At 44.9% G+C, this 23153-nt stretch overlaps 1 protein-coding gene across 3 annotated transcripts in view; it reads right to left on the bottom strand.

Annotated features, from left to right (window-relative positions):
* Nucleotides 1–23153, bottom strand: part of XRCC1 (X-ray repair cross complementing 1) — a 1655904-nt gene that overhangs the window by 691223 nt on the left and 941528 nt on the right. For all 3 annotated transcript variants that reach the window (XM_044080346.1, XM_044080348.1, XM_044080347.1), the window contains one exon: nucleotides 4241–4412. In XM_044080346.1, coding sequence (XP_043936281.1) covers nucleotides 4241–4412 — 172 coding nt within the window. The remainder of the gene's footprint in view (nucleotides 1–4240; nucleotides 4413–23153) is intronic.

Genomic DNA, 23153 nt, shown 5'->3' with positions numbered 1-23153 from the left:
GCCAAGCCTTCTTGCCCAGCATTGGAAGAAGCTGCTGCAGTGTCAGCATTTTGAATTTCGGAACATCCAGGTAAGTATTTAGAGTTGAAAGGTCTAGTATGAGTCTCCAGGCTTTGTCCTTTCTGGGGACCAAGAAGAGTCTTGAGTAAAATCCTTGTTCCTGCTGTGGTACTTTTTGAATAGCTCTCATGTCCATGAGGGCTGATATTTGTTTTTGAGCCTCTGCCCATTGATTCTGTGGCAGGTTTGGCATTCCTTTTAGCCTCCGTAAAGTGTGAAAGTGGAACCTGTAACCTTGAGACACAGTATTCAGAACCCATTTGTCTTGGGTGATTGTTTGCCAATTTTGATAAAAAAGTGCTAGTTTTCCCCCTAAGGGTGCTGCCAAAAGTGAAGTGCTTGGCGTACGAAGGGGGAAGTCATTGGGACTGTTTCCTATATGGTTGAGATTTGTCCTCACCTCCTTTTGGGGTTGAGGTACCCCACTGTCGTTGTCTGTTAGAGCTTTGGGGTTGAGATCTGCCTCTTGGGTGTCTGTATCTGCCTCTCTATGGCCTGTCTGACACTGGAAAGGACCAATTCTTTGTAGGCCAATTTCTGCTAAATCGAGGTGGCTGTACCTGTAAGAAATCTTTGACTGTTTGCATAGATTTAGCTTTATCCTACATTTTCTTTAACACCTCTTCTGCCTTAACACCAAACAATGTATCATGGTGCAAAGGAGCATCCAATAATTTTGCCTTAACATAATCAGGTAAACTCTGTTCTTTTAACCAAGCATTTCTTCGAATCACAGAACCTGTAACTGCGGCTCTACAAGAGGCCTCTAAAGAATCAAAACCGCATTGCAGAGTATGTTTTCCCACCTGTTCAACTGCATGCAATAAATCCTGCATTTCTTTATAGTCAGGAGCTTGTGAACTTGTAAGCATTTTCTGTTTTAACTGAGCCATTAAATATTGTTGGTACTTAAGCATGTGGAACTGGTAATTTAAAGCCCTTACTGCTAAAGTTGCAGAAGTGTAAACTTTCTTCCCCCATCTATCCAGTGCTCTAGAATCTCTGTCAGAGGGGACTGGATTTCTTGCAATGGAAGCCTTAACCCCTGGGAAATGTTTTCTGGGTCAGCAGAAGGGTTTTTTATAAAGAAACTTGTGAGAGTTAGGGACTCTATAGTACCTATCTGGTTTGGCTGGTGCAGGGGGCAAAGAATCAGGAGATAAGCTGGATTCAGAGAACACATCATCCACAATATCTAACATAGGCGGAATAGCAAGGGGCCTGTGCTGATGCAATAAAAGGAAGTCCCTGAGCCTTTTCATGGATTCTGAATAATCCTGACTTTCCCAATGGAAATGCTCCCTCGTGGTATGTAAAGTTTCCCCAAAATAATAATCCTCAAGAGGAGAGGCTGAAGGGATAGATTCTTCAGCATCAGAGTCCTCAGAGGGGGGGGAGAGAGTATCCCTGGTCTGAAAAGGAATCAGAGGAAATGGAAACCTGATCAGAGGAATCATAGTCTGTATCCTGCCTAGGCCTTTTCTCAGGAGGGGGATGGGAACCCCTGATTAGAGTAATAAGGTCTTCGGCCATTTTGAGTATCTGTTTCTTAGGCATGGAGGACTGTCCAGGAGAATGCTGTACTTGCTTCTTTGTCTTTAATGGTGTTTTTGTCTTGGCTGGTGCTTTAATGTTAAGATGTGAAGGTCTGAAAACACCCTCAGAAGCCGATGCCTGCTCAGCGGCTCTGGACCCATCTGAGGGATTAGTTTCCCTAGGCCCAATACCTTGAGTTTCCAGAGGCCTAGTTGTCTCCACGTGGGAGTCGGAGGTGGCCTGTGGCTCTGAGGTAGTGGGTTTCAAGGGCTGCGAAAGCGCCTCACTGAGAACCGGTGAACCGGCAACTGGCCTAGAAGAGGTTTTGTCATCAGTTTTGGATCTCGGATGCCTGTCTTTATCCTTGTCCTTGCGGTTGTCGGTTGTTCCGACGCCATTGTATAATTGAACCTTCGGCCAAAGTAGTGCAAAACAAAATCAAAACGTCGTTTTGTAGTGCGTTTGTTAAATCTGGCACAAAACCGACAACTAGTGACATCGTGATCAGGGCCTAGGCATGGAATACAGTAAGAGTGGAAGTCCTTATGAGGTATTTGCTTCCCACAAGAAATACAATTATTAACTTTTTCTGACATCGGTCTGAGGCAAGAAAAAAGTTTCCCCAACGGGGTACTTAGCTTTATTGAAGACTTCGGATCTGAAATTCGACTTCGAAAATCTCATGAGTCAGCCGACCGGCACTTGCGAAATGCTTTTGCTTTGGGCACCGCGCGGCAAGAAAGACTGAAGAAAATGGCGTCAGATGCATCTTATATACCCCTGGCGCACTGACGTCAGGGAAGAAGCTACAGCAACCGACGCCGGACCAAGACTTTGGAACTCTGGCCGACTGTGGGACTGCCTGACGGCAGGATAACCCAAGTGTAATGACTGCAGCAGTGTAACACGATGAAAATCTTGGCATTTGGCTGGCTGGCTCGATGTAGCCATGTTAAGGGATTGTGGTCTGTAATTACAGTGAATTTCCTTCCATACAGACAAGGCTGAAGTTTCTGTAGTGCCCACACTATGGCTAGACATTCCTTTTCTACAGCTGCATAGCATTCCTCCCTGGGTTGGAACCTACGGCCAAGATATACACTGGGTGCTCTTCTCCCTCTGAGGAAACCTGGCTGAGTATAGCCCCCATCCCAAGGTTTGAAGCATCCACCTGCACAACAAATTATTTGCTGTAATCTGGACTGGCTAACACAGGGGGTCCTCCCAAAGCTCCTTTAAGCTTTGGGAATGCCTGCTCACATGCTGAGTCCACACTACCTTATCTTGCCTATTTTTCCTTGTCAGGTCTTTGAGGGGAGCAGCTATGGTATTACAATTAGGGACAAACTTTATGTAGTACCTTGCTGTCCCTAAGAATGCCCTCATCTGCTTTTTTGGTAATAGGGGCAGGCCATGCCTGAATAGCTTCCACTTTGGCAGGTTCTAGCCTGACCTTATCACTCCTCACTCTATGTCATAGGTAGAAGACTTTTGCCATACCCACCTGACACTTAACAGGCTTAATGGTCAAACCTGCCCTTTGTAGTCTGCTCAGCACCTCCATGACATGCTAAATGCTGTAGATGGCAATATCATCCAGGTAAGCAAGGGCGAAATCTCCTGCTAGGATACTCTGGAAAATAACTCCCATTTAAGAAAGCAAAGAAAACATTTCTTAAGCTACCCTAACTCTTCTGAAAATGGCATTACTACTGCTCCTTCAAATTTCTCATTTTCTTTTAAGGATCTTATCTTTGCAGATATACATCAGTAATGCTACCAACAAATAGTGTATTTTACCTGGTCAACACAGCTAGCTTTCTTTTTAACAAACGGACTGGCATCTAATGCAGGAGCATTTCTAATAGTCAAAAGACTTGCTTTGTTTTCTGGTGATCAACCTCAGACAGCAACAGGTAAAAGTCAGAGAAGTAAACCACAAAATAACACATCTTTACTTTATTTCTACTATCCTGTTATAAAGTGGATGATAGCATTGTTATTTTTTTTACATTTGGAGCACTATTCTCTAAATAAAAGATTCATTTACAGCTTTTTCTAGATAATGGGTAAGGCAGGGTTGAAATGCAAGAATACATCTGATACAATACAAAATGGCTGCTTTGCACAAGCTGTCAATGGTCCAAAGGCAAATCCTATGATTATGTAGAACAAGAGCAGCTCCAGTGAAATTAAACTGACACCACAGATGACAACTTAACAGTCAGCATGTAACTCACACAACATTTTCTCTTACTTGAAAATATATAAACAAATGGCCAGAGTGCTGAAAGAACTGCATTTGCAGCATAATGGGCAAAATATAAATAGAATATTGTCAATAAAAAGAAAATTACCACATACTTCTTTTATATAAATAGTAATTCATCTTCAAATAACTACATCTCACTTGAAGATATGACATTCTTTGATAGAAATCCTGTTTATACAGTAAACATGTCTTGATTCCTTTTATTATTTACTATACCGGTGGTGGTGAGAAGCATATTCTCAGATTGTGTGTTTAGCCAGAGACCCTCTGTTCCACTACCTTCAACAGCACAGACTGGGAATGCAGTTGCGCACACATGCAGTAAAGGTACATTGCCAGTGCCTGAAATATTTTAGTAACCCATAATTTTACCTTCAATTTCTTCATCTGTGCTGCCACCGTAGTCTTCCTGATCTGCCACATCTTCCATTGCAACTTTCTGTTTTGCTTCCCATGACATAGCTGTTTTTTCTTCCTCATCTTCTGAAGATTTACTTATTGCTTCTTTTTCAGGTTTGTGATTTGCACTTGGAGGAACACCTCTCTAAATCAAGAGTTAAAAATAAACAAATCCAAACTTCTTTTATGTTCAACCCTTAATACATAAAATGATCACATAATAAGGTAGAAAAAGTCTGCTTACAGAATGAGAAGTTCTGATGACACTGCAGGAATTTGAGAGTGAAACTCTTGTACAAAAATGGAGGTAGAATTCTGAAATATTCCAGAAAGAAAGACAGTATAGGTAACTTACCATAACAGTAGTTGTCCAAATAGGTAGCTTTTGTAGTAGTCCTTATTACTGGGACTTAGTTGATAGGTGCCTCCATTCCCCCTTTAAGGGGCCAATGCCTGGTCCATTGTGCAAACAAGTATAAAGTCTAAGATGGGTGCTTGCCTATGCTGTCTTAGAGCTTTCGTCTCCAGAAACCCTAGTAAGGCCCAAGTCATTGTGGTAAAGAAGTAGGCCAAGGTAAAAGGGAGGTATGCAGCCTGAAAGAGGCACATCACACTGCCCACATGATACAGGACAGGAAAAAAGGAGGAAAGGAAAGGGGGAGAGCACAGATATTCACAATGCAGCCACTGCACAAAGCTTAGCAGACCCAAGGCCTTAAAAGCTAACAGGTGGGAGAAGGACAAGGAAGGTACAAGTACCCTACCCCAGCCCACAGGTGTCTAAAGGTACTTAAAAAAAAAACAGTGGGGATGGTGGGTAGAAGATAGTACTGCAACAGTGATCTATTCAGATTTCTACAATTATGGTAAATTACCTACACTATTGTACTACGCTCTTCATTTAATCACAGTCATAGACGTTCTTACTACTGGGGTAATTTCCAGAGCTTTACGGTGCATGACTAATGGCTTGAGAAGGGTAGCTGGGGTTTAGCATGCCCTGAACAATTTTCTTAACAAGGACCTCACTATCCCTAGAGTGAATGTCCTGCCTGTAATGTTTGGAGAAGTTGTTTACTGATATCTAAATGGCAGCTTCCAGAGCAGCTTGAGTGACCATTCCTTTTAAGAGTGTGACAGTGGCCACAATGCCCAAAATCTACGTGCCTTACCTTGACATGCCAGACATTTTCCCTGAGAGAAGTAGCATAATTGTGCACACTATGGCAGCCATTTAAATATAGTCTACTTGATCACCAGCTCAGCCTTCTTTCTTTCTTTTCAGCCAAGTATATGAAAACTGGTTTGTTTTCCTAAACTCTCTGGCTTTATGTAAATAACATCTAAGTTACCCATGGACATCTAAGGTATGCAGAATTTTCTTACTCTTCTTTCAAGGGTTTAGGAAGAAGGCCAGTAGCTGAAATGTTTGGCTGAGGATGGATTCTGTATTTAGTTTGGTCAGGAAAGAAGGGTTAGATCTTAGGCACACCCTATCACTGTGAAAAACTTGGAAAGGCTCTATGTACATCAAGGCCTGCAGTTCAGATACTCTCCCAGCTGACGTGATAGCCACTCAGCAGAGCAGTTTTCCAGATTACAAATTTGTTGCATACAGATGTAAACAGTTCAGAAGGGGCATGGGTAAGTTTTTATAAAACAGTTTAGGTCTTTGGGGAAAGCTGAAATTTTCCAAGAGGTTTCAGAAGCAAGACTCTTCTCAGAAACTGTTTCACTAGTATCAAGCTAGCCAACGGCAGATTTACAAGAAGGCAGCCTGAAATGGTGTACAGATGAACTTCAATTAATGTGTAAGCTAAGCCTGCCCCAAACAACTCATTGAGGCATGGGAAAACCACAGGCATTCCCATTATCTTTGGATCCTATTCTCCACACCAGTAGAAAACTTTTTCCATTTGGATATGCAGGATTTCATAATGGTTGGCTTCCTAGCCTCCCTAATAACTGTGAACATGCCCCTTAAGTACTAGTATCTAAAAGACATTAGGGTGGAATCATCCATGCAGAAGGTGCAGTTTTATCACACTGGTGTGTATTAGGGACCCTCTGTCCTGTGTTAGACGGCCTATCGTTGTTGGCAGTACCTAATGATTTTCTCTGGACATTTCCAAAATCAGGGAGAACCAGTGCTGCCTAGGCCAAAAGAGGTCCATTAAGATTATCCTGGGTCTTTCACACACTGGCAAAGGGGATCCGAGGGAATGCATAAAGAAACGGACCTGTCCAGTCTGTTTACAAATCATCTATTGCCCAAGCTCATTTGCATGGCACCCCTCAGCAGAACTGCTTCAGACATTTGTTGTCTTGTGATGCAAACAGGTCTATCTGATGAACACCCCATCTATGCACTAGCTGAAGGAAGACATCCCTGTGAAACATTCACTTCTGTGGGTCTGCCACTGATCTGCTTAGAAGATCACCACGTTATTCTACTCTGAGGGATATACACTGCCTTAAAAGGCACTCTTGTATTTCAGTGACAGTTCCCATGCATGCATTGCTAAGCTGCACAGGGTATAGAATTTTGTTTCCCCTTGTTTGTTGATACACCAAATCACGTGGCATGGTCTTTTACTACTTGGAGAGCATCTTCTGTCTACATTTGGGTAAAGGCTTTGATTTTCTGTATTAAGGCTAACATTTCTTTCAGATTTGTATGCTTTTTTTCCCCACTGGTGAGCATCATCCCACACTCCCTTTATTTTTGAGATTCTAAATGAATGCTCCCCAGCCTATGTTTGAGGCATTGGTTGTGACTGCCTGGCTGAGTTTTTTCTCAGTACAGAAGAACCCCAGGTTAAGGATGCTCTGCTTAGCATACCACTCCAGCTCCTCTGCAATGGATGGGGGACTGTGATTATTTTCTCTAGAAACTGACAGTGCCAGACCCACATGACATGAACCTCAGATACCTCTGTAACTTTTTCATGTGGAGTCTGGCATGAGGTATAATGAGAACAGTCAACGCCATGCACCCAGAGCCTTGAGGTACTCTAACTATGTTGCACGTCTGGGCTGATAACTGAAGGAAGTAAGCTTAGTAGGTTTCTAGTTTGGAGGATGAAAGGCTTTTTGTAAACAGGTGGTCTACTAGGGCCCCCAGGAAGATAACCCTCTGAGAGGGTAGCACGTTTTGATTTCTGCAGGATCAGAGTGAACCCATGTTTGTGGAGTATATCCACAGTAAAGGTCAAGGCCCTGCTTACCTGCTTCTAACAGGATGCTTGAAGAAGACAGTTATCTACATATGGGAAGATATGAATGTTCCTTGTCCAACAAAAAAAAGCAATAACTTGTGGCATGCATATTGTAAAGACCCTTGATTCAGCTGATAGACCAAAGAGCAATAAAGTAAATTCATAATGCCAGCCCCCTGTAAAGAACATGAATGGGTCTATGAAAGCAGACAACCTGTAAGTCCAGGGTGACCATAAGAGCTGTGGGATGTAGGAAGGGTAACAAGAGTCTGGAGGGTCAACATCTTGGATTTTGCCATTTTTAGAAAAGTGTTTAACCACGAAAGGTCAGGGATGGGTCTCCAACTGCTGTCTTTACTCAGAACAATAACATTTGGAACATAACCTATTTCCTTGCTCTTGAACAGGGATGTAGGGTTGGGGGGGGGGGGTAACAGAGTCTGGAGGGTCAACATCTTGGATTTTGACATTTTTAGAAAGGTGTTTAACCTTGAAATCTCGGGGAAGGGTCTCCAACTGCTATCTTTCCTCAGAACAACAGCGTCTGGAACAGAACCCTTTTCCTTGCTCCTGAACAAGAACTGTGTCTATGATTCCCTGCTGTAGGAGGTCTGATATAATAGGTTGTATTAGACTTTCTTGGTATTTTGGAACACACAGAATTCAAGCCATAAGAAGGATCTTTTTCCAATTAAGTCTCTATCCATCCCTGACAATCTGCAGGACTCAAGATTCTCCTGTCATGAACTTCCATACAGAGAGACATAGATGGTCTGCTGCCTGCCATTTTGCTTGAGGGATTGTGGGGGTTTAGGAAGAGGGAAAGACACCGAATTCTGGCTGCTTCCTATCACAGGATGGGTTCTGGACCCCCCCCCCCAGGTTTTCCTTTATTGTTCCCCTGCAGTCTTTTCTTAAACTGGACTTTCTTTCCTTTAGTGTGTTTACCCTTACTCTGTTTGGGATAAAAGTGTCCAGACTTACAAGTATTATGGCATGGGTTGATGAAACAGCCACTCTACACCCTACATAACTTTTCCTCTTTCCTCCATTCTCTTGAAGTTTTCACAAGTCGGGAGGGAGGGGGTAGTTTAAGTAGCTGTGCCCTGATATCCTCTGGTAAGGGTTGAAGCCTTAGCATGATATGCCTCCTAATCATAGACCCAGTGGATGCTGCCCTGAAAGCTGCCTCAACAGCATCACATCCATACTTTAAAAAATGTTTTATCACCTGACTAACACACTATGTGAACTTTAACAACCTAGCCATCAGATCAGCATCAAATACCTCCCCAGCCTTGTTTGCTAGGTGGGCCAAGAGAGACATCTGAAACTTAGTCATGCATATCTGTCCAAAGGGGATCTTCTCAGAGGGATAGTAAGAGGTAATATTGTTCTGAAAGTCAGGATCATATACAAGAGGGGAAGATTCTGTGAGGAATAATCCATTTCTTATTTATTTACATATTTAGTTCTTCCCCTTCATTTTCTTGTGAGGCGTCTGCCTGGGTAGGAGAGTGTTACATTTCCTTTTGGGGAGGAGGCTCCTGACACTGAAGTTTCAGTTCCTAGTTGCAAAGCTGGCAAACCTTTCAGAAGGCCTTGGACAAGGTTGAATCACTGTTCATGGGGAACCTGCGTAGAAGAAGTGAAAGATCCACCACAGCTTGATTAGAGGATGTCTGCTGGGAGCTAAGGGGGTTGGGGGAGCTGTTCATGGGGAACCTGTGTAGAAGAAGAAGTGAAAGACCCACCACAGCTTGATTAGAGGATGTCTGCTGGGAACTAAGGGGGTTGGGGAGCTGTCAAAGTTGCCTCATTTTTGGGGTCTTTTTCATTGTGGCATCTGCCCTTGCAGACCTAGGCTCTGCAGGAAGGTCAGACTTTCTTGCCAAAACCTAGAATGTCGGAGACCTCATCTTCCCCCTTGGAAATAACCATGCAGGCCTTCTCCACATAGGTACATAGGTAACTACTAGGCTAGCTGCCCTTGCAAGCCATTTTAAGCCTTGCCAGTTTCTCTTTCTGTGCTTAAATTAACCTATCCCATTTGATTTAGAGACTGCCCTTATCCATCCCATAGTCAATAATTATATACTAGCCCTAATGAGAATAAATGTGATCATAGGACAGATAATTTGGGGGGACCCATGCAAAGGATAAAGCATTTAGGAGCTACAACTCTATATTAGTAGTACTGATAGCTGTCCTGGGATACATTTTCTGTTTTCCAACCAGAGAACCAAGTTGCTCTTGAAAATGGACAGGGATGAAGTTTGTTTTATATGGATGGGAGTCTGCTCCACAGCAGTATTTATCTTCTGTGAGATATACTAGTCCCTCCAAACTGTTCTTTTGATGTTGCAGAAGAGGTTTAGATCCCTAAACAGAGTATTTCTGATGCCATCTAACTTGCTGATGTGCAGCAGATCCATCAGTACTGGGTCAGAGGATACCTTGCATGCCAAGCATAAGTCACCTCTTAGCAGTCTATAGGATACGGAGTACAGTGACAGGGCTTTGAAAGATCCATGTAGGATATGTTGATTAGGCCTTGTATCCTTTTAGTAAGGTATCTTTGTGGGCATTCCAGTTACTGCATGTGTTTAGGCAGACACATGCCAAAGTGGGACATTATATTCAATAACTGGCCTAATGAGAGCTGAGTAAAGGGGAGCAATGGCATCCCTAGATCTAGAAACAATGCCTTTGTTTATAAGCTGTGCAACACAGAAGGACTTTCTTGTAACAATGGACACATGTTGGCCAAAAGTTAGGTCACTGTCCACATAAGGTCTCAATTCCAGAACAACTGGGTCAACTCTTAGGGACGTATTGCCAATATGGTACAGTAAACTCTCAGTTAACTGGAGCTCAAGCAACCAGCAAAATAACTGAAGAAATACAGTACAATTTTCATGTGTTGCACTTTCTGTTTCCCCCCGCAGAAACATACCTTACGTTTTTAGAGTTTCAAACAGGAAGATAGGAATTAATTCCCTCTCTCCGCAACCTGAGAACAAGTCAAACCAAACAAATAGTATAAGGTACAGCATTAGGCAGGTCTACTTTTAATAGTACCTCTCAAGCAACCAGACACTACAGTTATCCGACATCTAACAATCCCCTTGGGTGCCGGTTAACTGAGTTTACTGTAGTTCCTTGGGATAGATGACTTCCCAAAGGACACAATAATGGATTTTCTGGCATTTAGTTTCAGTCCAAGATTTTAACACCAGTTATTCATTTGAGACAAACCTTCCTGAAGTTTGGCAACATCATCTGGGAGTTCAAAGACTGCTCATGGCTTGCAGTCATCTAAAAATATAGTCAGCCAGAGCTCTTTGGTATTGGCTTTTACTTCACAAAAGTAGATGCCAAACAGGAGAGGTTACAGCAGAGAACCCTGGGAGACTCTACTGGTGACTGGTCTCTTTGTGGTGGTAACTTCCCCTATTTGGATTTCCCACAGTTTATCTGTGAGCTAACTGGCAATCCAACGGGTGACAAAGGGCTTTATTTCCAGTTTATTTAGATTTTCTACTATGCCTAAGAGGGGAATTGTGTCAAAAGCTTTGAGTAAGCTTAGGTATGTGGTGTGTACCGTTCTGCCTTCACCCATTGCTTTGGTGATTTTTTTCAAAAAACCCACCAGGATGAGCAAACATGACCTGCTCTTGATGAATTCAAACAGCTATATGGAAATGCATGTGTCCTGCATTGGGCATCAAGTTAGAAATCTACAAAGAATCAGTCTGGTAGCACATGCCCAGTTCCTGAAACAAAAAGGTCTGGGGCATAACCAGATAATTATGGAACTGTGTCAGTTCCAGGAGCTGCAAAGGTTCCTCACTTCAACTGGCACCTGTTTGTGACTCCTGCATCCCTTTCCAACTTCTCTCTCTGTTTATCTTTGAAGGAAAAGTCAGAGGAGGAAGACAACCCAGAGGTCACCATGGGAGATGCATCAAAGGTCCTCAAGTCTCTTTCTGTCAAAATATTCATGAAGAGAACATAACCTACTCTGCAGTGTTGGAAGCTTGGAAGATAATGTAGTATAGTGCTGGATGTTGTGATCAGCTCCAAGACAAAGAAAAAAAAAAATGAATGTGGCATTCCGTATGAGGAATTTGCCTACCAAAGTCATGTCTCCCTTTTTTGGAGCTAGAAAGAAGTAAAACCCATTAAGAAAAAAAGCAAAATATACTGCAAAAGTATCAGTACCCAACAGTAAAACATAGAGAAATAAAGGGTTCCTCAACGGGACACTTTTCTAATCCCAAAGTCTGAACCTAGTTAACCATATACAGGATGGTATTATTGCACACAACAATGACCCCAAATTGCATCTGCACTCAAACTGCAGGAATACAATTCTAAAATGGCATAGGCAGGCACTTATCTTTTACTGGCATACCTGGATAAACCACAGGGCAACATGCATGCCACTCAAAAAGGTGGGAAGGATCCTGCACTCCAGAAATATGGCTGCATGTACGGACAGACCTAATGGCGAAGTGCCTAAGTATTATGGCAAAAGTGATCTTAATGAAGAACATCACTTCTCTTTGTCAGAAATACAATTTTCTATTTAAACAGTATAACAAGGTGGGATACAGGTTCATTTAATCATAGTGGAAATATTTATCCCCAAAGGATGAAGACCAAAACGTCCAAAAGGTTAAATGTAACCATACTGATTAATAAGCATAATAAGAAGTTATGTACTCACCATAACGTTCCATCTGAGTAGGTGACTTCATTTGTCTGCAACCTTTGGGTCTTGGATCCGAGCCGGCAACTTATTTTACAGCTTATGGATCCGAGCTCCTAGCTCCTCCCCTTGCCCATAATCCCCTGCCAACCCTGATTGACCTCAGATCAAGTTTGCCCTTATACCAAATCTCAGACCAAAAGTGTCCCGAAAGGGACCAAGAAAGGACATTCAAGAATAGATTTCTGAAGGTCAGGGGGAGGGGGGGGGGGGTGGTTGCAGACAAATGAAGTCACCTACTCAGATGGAACGTTATGGTGAGTACATAACTTCTTAATCTGAAGTAGGGACTTCATTTGTCAGCAACCTTTGGGACAAAGTCCCCAGCTACCTGAATCTTGGGAGGCCATCATGGAAAGATGTTCCGGAGCACTGCGGAGCCAAAGGATGCTCTCCCTCTGGAAATAACGTCCAGCTTATAATGGCTGATAAAGGTATGAGAAGAGGCCCAAGTGGCTGCAGAGCAAATATCATCCAAAGATACTCTATATCTAAAGGCAGCAGAAGTAGATATGGAGCGAGTAGAATGCGCCCGTACTCCCTGAGGTGCGGGCCTCCCCGAAGCTTCATAGGCCAGAAGAATACACTGTGAAATCCATCGTGATAAGGTGACCTTAGAAATAGCTTTACCCAGATTGAATTTGGCAAAGGAAATGAACAACTGATCGGATTGTCTGTGACCAGCAGTCCTATGAATGTAGAAGCGCAGTTGTCTGAGCACGTCTAAGGAATGCAGCTTGTAGTCTCCTTTATTCTGGTACTTAGGGAAGAAAACTGGCAGGTTAATGGACTGATTGATATTGGTTTCTGAGGCCACCTTAGGAAGAAAGGAGGAACTGGTCCTGAGGTACACTCTATCCTGATGAAAAATCAAGTAGGGAGGTTTCGCACAAAGGGCCTGAAGCTCGGAAACTCTTTTCGCTGAAGTGATGGCGACAAGTAATGCCGTTTTCCAGGAAAGATATTTAAGTTCGGCCGAGGCAGCTGGTTCAAAGGGAGGGGCAGTCAAGGCTTGAAGGACTAATGATAGATCCCAAGGGGGTACAGCTTCCTTTACAGGAGGCCTGAGCAGGAAGGTACCCTTGAGGAAGGTTTTACATAATCTCGCAGTCATCAAGGGACCTGACTCGTGTCCCACATGGTAATGACAAATGGCTGCCAATTGAACCTTGACCGTAGAACAGCTAGCTCCCCGTTGAAAGAGTCCGTTGAGGAAATCCAAGACGGACGGCAACGAAGCCGTGAAGGGATCTATGTTATGGTGTTCCACCCAGATGGAAAAACACTTCCATTTACTGTGATAGACTCTTCTAGTGGAAGGTTTATGTGCTGCCACCAAGATGGCTTTAACTGGTGAAGAGATGCTGGGAGTCCCGACTAAGACTGGAACTGGAGCACCAAGCTGTCAGCTTCAGGTTGTCCAGATTCGGGGTCGGTAGGCCTAAGGGATGGGATATTAGATCCGGAATGGGATCCAGAATCCAGGGAGGATTCACCAGATGAGACCACAGGTAAGGGAACCAAGTCTGACGAGGCCAGAATGGGGCAATGAGGATCATTCTGCTCCCCAACCGAGAGGCTTTCTGTATCAGTTTCAGCATCAGGGGTAGAGGAGGATAGGCATAAAGTAGACCGGGAGGTCAAGCATGCACTAGAGCGTCTCTCAGGGCTTCCCCGAGGGGGGGGAATCAGAGCGAAGAAGCTGGAGCATTTCGTGTTTGAGGGAGTGGCAAAAAGACTGCAGCAGGGTTGCCCCCATTCGGCAAAAATCCGCTTCGCTACCTGAGAATTGAAAGACCACTCGTAAGGGGAAAGAATAGTGCGGCTGAGCTTGTCCTCCAGAATGTTGGACCGTCCTGGAATGTGCATTGCGATAAGAAAGCGGTTGGTGGAGATCGCCCATTCCCACACCCTCATGGCCTCTCGACAGAGAGGGTAGGACCTGGTTCCCCCCTGTTTGTTGATGTACCAGACAACTGACATGTTGTCCGTCTGTATCACAATTGTTCCTACGGGGAGAAGGTTCTGAAGTGCTTGCAACGCCAACAGCACCGCCCTCATCTCCAGAACGTTGATATGCAAGGAGGTCTCTGTGTCGTTCCACGTGCCTTGGACCGTTCTGCCTGAGCAATGCCCCCCGCCCCCACCCGAGGCGAGAGGCATCTGTGGGTCACCGTGGCGAGGCGGCGTGCAGAAGGGTCGTCCCGTATGAAGGTCCGGGGACTGGAGTCACCATAAGAGGGCCCTCCTGCAAGCCCTGCTGAGTGAGATAGGATGGTTGAGGGGAAAGAGACTGAAAGGACCATTGGACTAAAAGAGTCCACTGTAGCACCCTCATATTCAGACGAGTGTATGGAAGAAGAGTTATTGCTGCTGCCATGAAACCTAGCGCCCTCAGGACCAATTCCGCTGGTGGGGCTTTTAGTTGGAGGATGGCCCGCACATGATGTCTCAGGTTTTGAAGTCGCTCCGAAGTGAGGAACGCTCGCAGACTTCTCGTATCTAGTTTGGCCCCTATGAAATCTATCACTTGTGTTGGAGCAAGGGAGGATTTGTCCAGGTTGATCGTAATGCCTAGATGGGGAGCTAGCCGGAGAAGGTGATTTCTGGCTGCGCAGAGTAGATGCCTTGTTGGGGCGGACAGGAGCCAGTTGTCCAGGTACGGGAAGACCTGCATTCTCTGGAGTCTCAGGTGGGCCGCTATTACGGCTAACACTTTGGTAAACACACTGGGGGCTGTGGTGAGACCAAAGGGAAGGACCCTGAACTGATAGTGACTGGCTCCCAGCCGGAAGCGGAGAAACCTCCTGGATCATCTGTCCATTAAAATGTGGTAGTACGCATCCTTAAGGTCTATTGAGCACATCCAGTCGCTCTCCCGCAAGAGGGGGAGAATGGATTGAAGGGTGACCATCCGGAATTTTTCTTTGGTTACTGACAGGTGCAAGAGTGAAAGGTCGAGAATCGGTCTCAAGTCCCCCGTCTTTTTTGGCACCAGAAAGAACCTGGAGTAAAACCCTAATCCGAGTTGATCTGGGGGGACGGGCTGGATGGCTCTTTTTTCTAGCAGCTGCTGAATTTCTGCAGCTGCTGCCTCCCTCTGATCGGGTGGTACATCAGGGAGGTTTTTGAGTCTGGGGACATGGTGCAGTGGGATTTTGTAACCTCTGGATATGATACGAAGCACCCAGCGATCTGACGTAATGGACTCCCAAGCCGCCAGGTGCTTCGAGAAGCACCCCCGACTGCCTCCAGAGAGGAGCAGTTGGGCAGCCCCTCAGGGCTGCTGCGTGGGCCGATCAGAGAAAGTTTCTCTGGACCCAAAATTTCTCGGGACACCTCTGCCTCTAGGGCGGCGTCTTCCCTGTCCTCCTCTGCCACGGAAGGACTGGCTGTCTGGAGCAGGATGGGAATGTTGCGATTTCCGGAACCACATCTTCTGTCCCTTTTGGTTCTTGGAGAAGGACCTCTGGGGAGCAGAGAAGCAGACTCCGACGGCAGACAACGTCTTCCCGTCCTTTTCACTCTGGACAAGTGTCTCGCGAACGGTCTTGCCAAACAAGGCAGAACCATCAAAGGGGGCATTTGCAAAGGACGCCTTAAAGGGCTCCGCGAAGTCACAATGTCGGAGCCAGGCCTGACGTCTCATGACTAGACCCGCTCCGCTGGCTCTAGCGGCTCCCTCTGTGGCGTGGGACAAAAGCCGCATAGAGGTATTTGGATCTTAGAGTGGCCATACAAGTGGAGTACAACTGCTTGTCCTCCGCCGACATGGACACTGGGGGGGGAAGCAGCATATTCTTTGATAAGATCTCGCTGCATCCTGATGACATGTGCCATGTAGTTCAGGGACCTTACTGAGAAGGTCGCTGAACTAAATACCCGCTTCCCGAGGCGATACATTGAGCAGGACTCCTTGCTTGGTGGGTGGACCTGATAGGCTCTCCTGAGCTAATTCCCTCTTCGTGGCTGCCGCCATCAACATGGCATCTACGGGGGGACCCTTGCTCCAATGGGACCGGTCTGCAGGGGGACTCAAAATTCTATCTGGGCATTTGGGGACTGGCTCCACAGTGTCCGGCTCCTTCCACGCCCTGGTGGTGATAAGGTCCACCAGGGGGTTGGCCGGAGGGGACACCCAAGAGGTCTGCTTCGAATGCTTCCAGGAACACGGACTTGTCAGAGGAAGCCTTGGGGGCAGACCCCCCCCTGATCCTGAGCATTTCCATGATGTCTCCAAAGGAGACATCCTCAGGGGGTGACCTTGGGGAGCCTTCCCCTTCATCCAAGTCCGTGTCCTCTGTTAAGGACTCGGGGGAGTCCACGTGTCTCCTCTTACACTTATGCTTGCGAGGCACTTCCTCGGGGGGACTATCCAAGGAGGTCTCACCAGCAATATCCTGTTCATGTGGAACAACCTGGGACATCGAAGCAGGCTGTCCCTGTGGCCGGGTGATGGAAGCCTGACCCAGCAGAGAGGGAGTGCAGGGTGGAGCCAATGTAAGGACCGGGGGTCCGGATGCTCTCAACAGAGCCCTCTCAACTACATCGAAGGCCGAGGGGGAGCCTATCTCCCTGGGATCCGAAAGCCGTCTCCCACTCGGATCCGATGAAGGGATCGGAACTGGCGCCGAGGCCACCGGATCCGAAGGACCCGTGTGCTCCGACCTGGACGGAGCCGAAGGCACACTGAATCCCTCGGATCTGAAGCTCGGCCCATGGCTCAGAGAGGTCGGATCCGACGAAGGACCCGACAAACTCGAGGGCAGGGTCGGATCTGAAGTACCCAGTACTGTCGGCACCGACCCACCCCCGGCTCCAACGTTGCCCGGCTCCGAGCGCTCCGAACCCGGGAAGTGGGTCGGAGAAGGAGCTATCGGGGCAAAAAAAGGTGTCGAGTTCCCCCCCGAAGGGGGGGAGGCAAGAGCACTCCCATCTGCAGCTGGGCCTGGATGAACCCTCTCATCATCCGGTCCAAGTCTGCATCAGAAAGACTATAAGTATAGCTCGACGAGGCCACCGAGGCGGGCCAGGAATGCCGCCTCGATGACCTCGACGGAGATCGGGTCTCCTCCTCCTCGGGTCCCGGGGAAAAGCAAGGGGATCAGATCCGAGGAGGAGGGGACCTGGAAGCCGTGGAGGGAAAAGCCCGCTTAGCTGGGGGGGTGCCGAAGTGGAGGCCTCGGCCCGCCGCTTGTGGTGCTTCTCCCTCCTTTTCTCCCTCCTGGCCTCCCTGTTCTCCGGTGCCTTAGTGGGAGTTTGAATCCCGGCCGGGGGAAGGGGGGCAGGAGTGGCCACCATCGAAGGCTGAGGAGGTGCCACGGGAGCGGCGGAGGCCGAAGCCGAATCCGGAGGCAAAAGTCCCACCAGGATCAGCTTCGACCTCTGTTCTTTCAGTGCCCTGGGGTTGAACGCCACGCAAATGGCACACCCAGAGGACAGGTGTTCAACCCCAAGGCACCGAACACAACAAGTGTGGCCATCTGCCGGTGAAAGCTTATGGCCACACTCGGTGCACTTGGAAAAAATGGGTTTTGGGGCCTCTGACATGATAACAAAAAACTAACGTAAGCTACACAATCACACTAGGCCCCAAAAACACAAGCAACACACACACACACTCTACGAACCAGCGAGGGGAGGGATTACACTAAAAATTAAGAAAATATCAAAAGGGAAACCTAAATCACACACACTGTTCAACAAACCTAGAAAAACTCTTTAATTTTACAAGATTTTAACCACTTATCTGGTAAATCGCCAGGAGCTCAAAATCCAGCTGTCTCTACTAAGAGCGGCAAACTAGATCTGGGGTCAATCAGGGTTGGCAGGGGATTATGGGTAAGGGGAGGAGCTAGGAGCTCGGATCCATAAGCTGTAAAATAAGTTGCTGGCTCGGATCCGAAGTCGGATCCAACACCCAAAGGTTGCTGACAAATTAAGTCCCTACGTCAGATACCATATTTCATCTCAATACATCGATATTATGCAATCAATCTAAATAAAAAGGTTAACTTTTTAAATAAATGCACTCTTTAAAGCATTTTTGGAGATCTTGTTCTTTTGTGAGCAAGAAATTCTATTGCTATTAAGCATGTGCACACTAAACAGAAAATATAATGTGATGACCAAAATGGAGACAGTAGGAAGGGGTAATTCAGAAATGCTTTCTCAATCCGTTTTATTTTTCACATAATATCCTTCTCTTTTTCCTCTTAGTAATAATGTCTCAAAAACAGGAAGGGAAACCTCTTGGTTTAAAAAAAATGCATACAGTGTTGAAAGATGCCCTTGAGTGATTCATACACTTTATGTATGTATTACTTGGGGTCTCTCCATCTTCAAGAATCATGCTCCACTGCCACAATTTCAATCAAAGGGCTCTTATGGAGCATAACAATAAACTCATATTAAAGGGACTGCTTAAGACTCCCTTTTCTGAAGCAATTTTACAGAAGAAACGTTCTTCTTCGACTCCAAAGTCTTCCTCAGAGCCGAAACAAAAAGCTCCTAGACTGTCTGCTCCAACAGAACCTTCACAGCAGACAGTCGTTTCTGGATCCAAGAGTTTGCCAGAACAGCTTGAACCCTTGGCTCCAAACTCTCTCGCTCCCACTGAATTTAGATATCTCTCTGGCTCCGAACCTCCCTCTGGGGGCTTTGGCGCAGGTAAGTTTGGATCCTACCTCTGCCTCAGAGCATCTGTCTCCTGCACTGGAGATTCCTTTGGCCCCAACAGCCCTTTTGTCGGAACCAGGGTGTTCTTTGAATCAGGGACAGAGTGCCTTTGAGGTTAAGAGGAGGGTAATGACTACATCCCAGTCTCAGACAAAGTCTATCCTGGATTTCCTTCCAGTTCTCGGCCAGTGACTTTACCTTCTCAAGTACCCTCTCCACAGGACCGAAGAGACCCTAGGCCTCAGGACGTTCAGCAAGGGACCCCCCCCCCTTCTGAAACTTCCCCAGACTACCCCACTGAGGAAGTCCTTCGGAAGAAGACTTGCAAGAGGAAGCATCTTGACTCCCCAGAAGAGTCAATTACATCTCATACTGACCTCGATGATGCAGAAAATTCCCCACGGTCACCTCCTGAAGATATCTCCTTTGGAGTCATCCTGGAAATCTTAAAGCAGAGTGGTGACTGGCAGTCCACATCCCCTTCAGCTGAGGAGTTGGTATATCTGAGGGCTTTCTGGTCTTGCCCTTCCACCTCCTGGGTGACCCCTCCTTCTGATGAGCTTATTGATTTAATTTCTCAGAAGGCTTGGGAGACCCCAGACTCCACAGAACCAACTCCTAGGAGGCCAAATAAATATATTACTGCCCCTAAGGACAAGCCTTTCCTAACTAAAGGTGTAGCAGTTGATGCCATGGTCATGGCAGTGGCCACTAAAAAGGAAATATCTGAGACCAGTTCCTCATAGGTCACATTAAAGGTGGGAAAAGTTTTGAAACTATTTATTGTGGTCTCATTTTTTATATCGCAAAAACTGGGCATTTTAACAGGGTTGTGTACACTTTTTATATCCTCTGTACTTCTGCAGCCTTTCAAGCTAGACTGCCTTTGGATAATATCTGTGCTGCAGCAACATGGGCTCCTACCTTTATCACTAATTACACAGTAGATATGACTTCCAGGAGTAGAAAATATTCTCCCATGAGCCACCCAGGAATCAGGTAGCTTGGGAAGCAGTCCCATCAGTGAGAATAAAGGTGAGATTGACAGCATCACATTAATGTTTATATAAAGACCTTCAATGAATAAAAACATTAGCATAATAAAAAAAACAGCAGCATACCATTGCCTGTATGTCTTACTGCCTCCTTCAATTATGTATTTTTTTGTGTTTCTGCCTTACTTGCAATAAAAGCCTGGGAACAATAAAATGTTTCTATCAATGTCTGTATTACTTGTTAAATTATTTTTACATCACTTCTTCACCCTTCTTGCCCATTGTACTATAGTCCAAAATAACCTGCATCATTTCATTCATGAAATTCACATTCACGTTACTGCAGTCAGCCCTCACACAATCACTTCTTAGCCACAGGTAAACTCTTCGTCACTCTCTCATTTGATTGATGGTTGACAGTTGTATATCTAAGAACTCTGTAGAGTGTCATCATACAAAATACTTTTCTCCTGCTACTTTTAACATTTGATTAGTAACCTGATTACCAGGTATTTTCCAAATTATTCAGCGAGCTGGCTGTGGGCAAGTTAAGATTTTCAATTCTGAAAAATAAGACAGCTTCAAAAATGAAGTAAATTAGTTCTACTGACTTCTGTACAAAACAAAAGGGTAACTAACAGATTTCTCCCTAATTCTTTATTTACAATAACAGAAATTTCTATGTCTGAATTTCAACAACCGTATGTCTGCCTTAGCAAATCTGACAATAAATGCTCATCCTCTCTATTCCTCTTCCCAACAATAAATCAACTGTCAATACAGCTACTTAAGAGTTAATGAAATTAAATACTTAACTAAGAAAACATTTTTGGTTCGCTTAAAATGCAAGATAGGCAAATATCTACATGGATGACTGATATATCCATAGCTGTGCCTTTTAACTGCATGAAATATTGGTCTTTAAATCTGAATATATCATTTTGCAAAATATATTCTGGTAACATTAATAAAGGTTTTAGAATAATATGAATGCACATGAAGGAGCAAATCAAAATCTTTTAATCTACCTTTTCTGAACAAAACTGTACAACAGCACTTCCAAAGTAATGCTATTAAAGAAAGGTCATCAATAAATAACCTATGATTACTATTATTATTGTTATTATTATGAGTTGCTTCTAAATATTATTTAGCAACCTGCTGGCATGCCTCATTTTCATTTAACAAAGAAAAAAAAAAACAGACTAAAAGATGATACATGAGAAAACAGTATCTCCCACCATACCAGTCTGTTAACTCTTTCTTAGTATTCAGTTCATTTAATGCCTGCCTTTCACCTCAAGGGCATAATACTGAAGAGTGATGTTCTTGTACTAAGATGATGGTAGAATCCTAGAGAAAACCAGAATACATATAAAACACAATCATTTGCTTAAGTAATATATCAAGGTGGGGTGTAACTGATTTCATCTAACCATACTGGTAATATTTAACCATTAAGGGTGAAGACCAAGGGGGCTAAATGTTGAGAAATTTATAATTAAAGCATAATTAATACTTCACCATGACACACAAAATGAACATATTTAAAAATAAATCGACATAGACAGAGATATTTTAAATAAGTAGAGTTAAAGAACTTTTGACTTTTAGGGAGTCATGTTTTATTGAATCAACAATCCTGATCAGTTTTTCTAAAATCTTTCATCCTACTAAGATAGAAACAAAGTTTCTTAAATACATCTAAAGGGTGAACCATGTGTTCTCCTTTATTGTTAAACTTAGGAAAGAAAACTGGCAAGCTGATGACTTAATTGAGGTTTGTTTTCGAGGCAACTTTGGGTAAAAAGGAAGGATTTGTGCATATGGTAACTGTCTTCGTGGAAAATCAGATAAGGCAGTTTTGAAGAGAGTGCTTGGAGTTGAGTTCAGAGACCCTCCTCACAGAAGTTATAGCCACAAGAAAGAAGTCTGAGCTCTGCCTTAGCTGAGGGCTCAAAGGGTGATTGTACCAAGTAATGTCTTTCGGCTTTTCCCGGTTAGGGGTTGCCACAGCAGAACTCCGGTCCACTAATGATTGGCAGTGGATTTTTACGGTGCCGAGGTGCCAGCGCAACGCCCACCCTTCAAGGAAGGCACACCCATTCATGCATGCACCTACCTGCATGTCCTTAACATCACTCGACCGCGAAGAGGACATGCAGACTCCACACAGAAGGCACTCCAGCCGAGAATTGAACAGGAGAACCTCTTGCTGTGAGGCGACAATGCTAACCGCTGCACCACCGCGGCCATCACAAAGGGTGATTGTACTAAACTTTGTAATACAACAGTATGATCCCAAGGTGGAGTAGGATCCTTTATAGGAGGTCCAAGTAAAAAAGTACCTTTAAGAAATGCCTTACATAACTTGGATGAAGCTAAAGGAAAGCATTATCTTCAATGTGGAAGTTAGAGATGGCTGCCAGCCGAACTTTGATTGTGGAGAAACTCTCCCCACCTTGAAAAATAGAGGCAAGAAAATCTAAACCAGCAGGGATTGGAGCAATGAAAGGATCCAACTCTTTCTGTTGGCCCAAAAAGAAAACCCTTTCCATGTAATTTTTTAAGTCTTCCTTGTACAGGTTTTCTGAGATGAAAATAAAATTTGGTGAACCGGAGAGGAAAACCTGAAATGTCTAGCCATCGTTGGAATTAGAGAAACCATGCGATCAAAATGAGGCATGGTTCCCCCGTGTTTGTTGATGTACCAAACTACTGACATATTGTCTGTTTGGATAGCAACTGTCCCTACAGGAAGAGAGTTCTGAAAGGCCTGCAACGCTAGAAGGACAGCTCTCATCTCCAAAAGATTAATATGCAATCTGGTCTCTTCTGGGGACCACATGCCTTGAACAGTCCATCCCAAGAAATGTCCCTCCACCCCAATTAGGAAGCCTCCGTGGTCAATGTGGCATTTTGGGGGAGAAGGATAAAGGGACAGCCTTGGCAAATCTTGTCAATTGAATCCACCAAAGTAGGGAGTCCTTGTAAACCTGAGATAGTTTTATAGGATTTTGCAAGGGTCGTCGAAAAAAGGACCAATGTACTATTACAGTCCACTGGAGGATTCACATATGAAGACAAGCAGTAGCTATCAAGGTAATTGGAGCAGCTACTGATCCTAGGGCTTTGAGAATGAGTTTTGCTGGGGAGAAGAATGAGAAAGAACCTGTCTGACGTGCCATCTAAAAGCAAGAATTTTGTTTTGTGAGAAGAGA

This window comes from Protopterus annectens, chromosome 8.part0 (assembly GCF_019279795.1).
Source record: "Protopterus annectens isolate FY-2018-M chromosome 8.part0, PAN1.0, whole genome shotgun sequence".
Taxonomy (NCBI): domain Eukaryota; kingdom Metazoa; phylum Chordata; order Ceratodontiformes; family Protopteridae; genus Protopterus; species Protopterus annectens.
The sequence above is the reverse complement of the archived record's forward strand: the minus strand, read 5'-3'. Positions and strand labels throughout refer to the sequence as shown.